The sequence below is a fragment of the Bombus impatiens genome, unplaced genomic scaffold, assembly GCF_000188095.3.
Source record: "Bombus impatiens unplaced genomic scaffold, BIMP_2.2 scf_0145, whole genome shotgun sequence".
Lineage (NCBI taxonomy): Eukaryota > Metazoa > Arthropoda > Insecta > Hymenoptera > Apidae > Bombus > Bombus impatiens.
Window position 1 is genome coordinate 1 of NT_176564.1, and position 4,748 is coordinate 4,748.

General features: G+C 52.9%; 1 protein-coding gene across 1 annotated transcript; it reads left to right on the forward strand.

The window, feature by feature from the left end:
• Positions 1–2,894: 2,894 nt before the first annotated feature.
• LOC105680377 lies at positions 2,895–3,368 on the forward strand. Its single transcript, XM_012382174.1, has one exon. It carries the CDS (start codon positions 2,895–2,897, stop codon positions 3,366–3,368), a length of 474 nt encoding a protein of 157 aa, XP_012237597.1.
• The last annotated feature ends 1,380 nt before the right edge of the window (positions 3,369–4,748 follow it).

Below are 4,748 nucleotides of genomic sequence, written 5' to 3' on the forward strand. Positions count from 1 at the left end.
TTGCCGTTATCTGTTTTTGAATTCTATTATTATGTGTCATAATTAGTTCCTTGGGTGGAAAAATTTGTTTGTTCGTACTTATGCAGTATTATGTGAATTGCGAATTATATTAAATTTAATGCAGTAACTAATTTGGGCGCGCATTACCGGATGGGAATGTCCATGTAACACTAGAATATGGCGCGACGTAACGGTTCCGGTTCGTACGGTCGCGGGGTTTCGTTCGTGAGATCGCAATAAATTCCGACATCCTCATCGGGAAATCGTATCTTTTTCAATTGCAGCGCGCTAGAGCCGGACTTAATGATTTCGCGCAGCTCGGTATCGTTCTCTTGCGCTGCGGCTAACGTTTGATGATCGACGGACTTCCCAATCGCTTCTATTCGGGATAGAGTATCGGCTACTGCTTCTATTTGGGATAGAGTATCGGCTACGTTATTGTCTATCCCTTTAATGTGTCGGATATCGGTCGTAAATTGTCCGACGTAGTCTAAGTGTCTAAACTGTCTCGGCGAGCACTTGTCGAGGTTTTGATTAAGCGCGTATGTAAGGGGTTTGTGGTCGGTGTAAATAGTGAGATCTCTACCTTCGACGGCGTATCTAAATCGTTTCACCGCGCTGTACATCGCGAGTAGTTCTCGGTCATACACGCTGTACTTTTGTTATGCGAGGGATAGCAATTTTGTCATAAAACATAACGGTTGCCAGGTTTCGTTAACGCGCTGTTGGAGTACCGCTCCCATGGCGTAATCGGATGCATCGACGGCGAGGCTGACGTTGTCGCGTTAGCTAAGGCGCGTTTCGACTCGCGGAAGTTATTTTCAGCTTGTTCGGACCACTCGATAGATGCGTTGCACTTCGTTGTGTCTTTCAACAAGTCGTTGAGTGGTTCAAGGATTTTCGCTGCCCCCGGTATGAAACGTCTGTAAGAGTTGATCATACCGAGGTACTTTCGTAGATCTATAACGATCGTGAGTAGCGGTACATTAATTATTTTGTCGACGCGTTCAGCTAATGTCTTTATCCCCTCGGCGGTAACCGTGTAACCGAGAAATTTTATTTCGCTGGCGCCGAATTCACGTTTCGCGAGATTTATTACGACCCGATATTCGTCGATACATTTAAACAAAATCCGCAAATGTTCGCGGCGTCGTTTTTCATTTTCGGACGCAATTAAGAAATCGTCTATATACGCGTAGATAATTACTACATCCGGCCTATTTTTAATCGCACCATTATACATTATGTCTTGCGCCATCTTGCATCTATTTAGATTAATTTGTAGTATCTCCTTTAAGTGTAATAATATTAATATTTAAGTAGTAATATTTTCTTTCCTGGCTACTTTGCCTCAACATTTTCCTATAGCTGGGGCATGCTAGTGACCCAGTCACGTGATTAAATCTAGCACCTATTTCCTTATTGCATATAGCACAGTGAGGGTCATTTGGGCACACAGATATTGTTCGGAATTTTAGTTGGCCGTCCGTTTATGACGCAGACAGGCCCATTCCTCTCGTTAGGAAATTCCGAATTATATGTCCTCTCAGAGCGGTAGACGTAATAACTCGAGGCCAGGAAAAAACCCAGGAAAGGACCAGCCGGAAGGGCACGGAGGAGGGAAGAAATCCAATCGGCGGGAGGAGAGAATCAGGAACGGGGGAGTTTAGTTCATCTTCAGCCATCGGACAGTACAGACTTAGGACGACAGTTATTTCATCAGACATAGATCAGTATACTGCCGGCATTGAGCAAGGTCTGGGAGCACACGCTGAAAATACTCATCGAGACGAGCATCGGGCGAGATCCCTCCCACAAGGACCAGTTTGGCTTCAGGAGGAGGAGGGGGACCCTCGAAGCCCTGAATAGGACGGTCACGGTTGCAGAGGACTGCAGAAGAAAGGGCCTGGTATGCGTTCTGGTCGCCCTCGACGTAAAGAACGCGTTCAATACACTGAGGCTGCAGAGTATTCTGGAGGAAGCGCGAAGGAGGCGGTTGCCAGGACGACTTCAGGAGTTGATCGGGGATTACCTGGCCGATAGGAGGATCATAGCGCACTGCCGGGACGGCGTCGTAAGGAGGAAGGTCTGTGCGGGGGTTCCGCAGGGGTCGGTCTTAGGACCGCTACTGTGGAACCTCGTGTACGAAGGAAGGTCGGTGCGGGGGTTCCGCATGTGTCGGTCTTAGGACCGCTACTGTGGAACCTCGTGTACGACGGAATTCTGGAGACGCTCGACCGGGAAGAAGGACATCGAAGCCGACGACCTGGCGGTACTCCTTAAGGCTAGGGAGTTCCTTGGCATCGAGGACAGGATAAGGGCGGTCATCAGTACGGTTGATGCAGCGACGTGGGACTTCATCTGGCAAGAGAGAAAACGGAGGTTATGGATACCGACGAGTTTTAACTACGACGTGGGGGACGGGGGGCTCGGGGAGATCTCCACTAGCAAGACAGTGAAGTACTTGGGAGTTTGGTTGGATAATACTAGTGACTACAGTGTCCACTAAGTTGTCCACACATATCCTGACTATCAGGAAGTCACAGTCCCAACACTTCCTGTCGACCTCCTTACCGATCCTCTTACGGTAGCAGTGTGTGGGAGTCGGTGGTCCTGTATGGTGCACCTATATGGGCCTCATCCCTGGTCAAGGTGAAGAACAGGAATATCACCAAGAGGGCAGCGATGATCCGTATGGATCATCAAGGGGGCACAGAGGGCGGCGATGATCCGTACGTCTACCGCCTACCGTACAGTGTCGCACGAAGCGTTCTGCGTGGTGACGGGTAACATGCCCACACACATCAAGGCGTGGTTGCGGTGGAAACAGTACGGCGTAAAGAGGCGGATTGTCGAGAATGCAGAGGGAATAGAGTTTGGCATTGTACGAGGAGATGGAGAGGCTGAAGACAGAAGCCGAGGACAGGTGGAGGGTGGAATGGACGTTCCACAATCCCTACAGCTGGACTAAGAAGTTGATAGAGGATCCGTTGATCTTCTACGGAACGAAGAGGGGCGTCAACTACCACGTCATGCAGATTCTCACTGGGCACGGTATCTTCAATTGGTACCGTCACAGGATTGGGAAAGAGACGCACACCAGTTGTTGGGATTGCGGAGTCGCCGTGGACGATGCCGAGCATGTGCTGTTCTGGTGCTCTAGATGGACAGGTGAGCGCGCGGAGTTGGAGGCCGAGATAGGAGAAGAATGTAGGATAGAGAACCGGATCGTTGAGAAGCTGGCCGCCGAGGAGCGGCTATGGCTCAAATTCAGCAAGATATGTACGAAGGTCATGATGAACCGCCTTAACAAGGAGAGGGAGGTGGAGGCTCTGCGGAGAAGAGAAAGCAGGAGGAGAAGAGTGTAGCGTAGAAGATTGGTTGATGAAGATGGGTACGTGTAAGTAGAGGCCAACCCGAAGTAATCGAATGATTGTACCGGGTTGGTATCTCGAGTACCTCAATGCAGGGAATAGGAGGAGTGGTTTTTAGTGGGTATGGCGACGTCATCTGCCGAGTTCCACTTAACTCAGTGACGCGGGTCACTGGGTATGCGTAAAAGCATTTTCCCCTTCTCGCGCGCAAAAATGGCGCCAGGTTGGCACGAAAGCCAGTACGGCTTCCGGAAGGGACGCTCTACGATTGACGCGTGCGGGCACCGGTAGAGGACAGAGTTTCCCGGAACGACGTGGCGCTGGCGGTTTCCCTGGACATCGTCAACGCGTTTAATTCCATGCCATGGGAGAGAATACTGACGGCCTTGGAGCACTTCGAGGTTCCCAGCTACCTCGTCCGGCCGATCCGAGCCTACCTCGACGACAGGCGGATGTGCTACACCAGCAAGGAAGGAGATGAAAGGCGACCTGTCGAGCGCGGAGTCCCGCAGGGTTCGGTGCTGGGACCGATTCTATGGAACATTGCGACAAGTACCCCACGACGAGGTACTGCGATGCCCGCTGCCCCCAGGCGCGGCCATGGTGTGCTATGCGGACGACACCCTGGTCCTGGTCGGGGGTCGTGGCTGGCACGAGACACTGCGCATCGGCGAAATCGCAACGGCCTGCGCAATCCATGCCCTGCGCGGACTGGGCCTGAGGGTCTTCCCTGCGAAGTCAGAGTCCACCTGTTTCTACGACAAGAAGCGGCGGGGACCCCACCGCCCGGCCTATGCATAAACATGGCAGGCGAAACCGTCCAGGTGGGATCGCAAATGAAATACCTGGGTCTCGTCATCGACAGCCAGTGGACGTTCGAGCCACACTTCGACTGCCTGATTCCGAAAGTGTCGGTGGCCGCTAATGCCCCGTGCGGCCTGCTCCCGAACATCCGCGGGGCGGGAGACGCGGTGCGCCGACTTTACGAGGGCGTCATTCTGTCCCGAGTGATGTACGGGGCCCCGGTATGGGCGGACGACCTGATGGCGAGCCGCCGCAGCATCCTGTTTCTGAGGAGGCTACACAGGGTAACGGCCATCAGAATCATTAGGGGATACCGGACGGTGTCTCACGCGTCGGGGACCGCCCTAGCCGCGTCCCCCCCGTGGGAGCTAGTGCTCAAAAAGTGATACACCCACCGGAGAGTATGGCATCCGGGAGAAGATCCGACCGAGCAGGCGGCTTCGAATGGCATAGGAACCGCTGAGGAGGACACGTGGGACGGGTGGCGATCCCAGCTGATTAACGAGGGAGGTGAACATCGGGGCGCGGAGGCGGTCCTCCCAAACTGGGAGGCATGGAGAAGCCGTCACG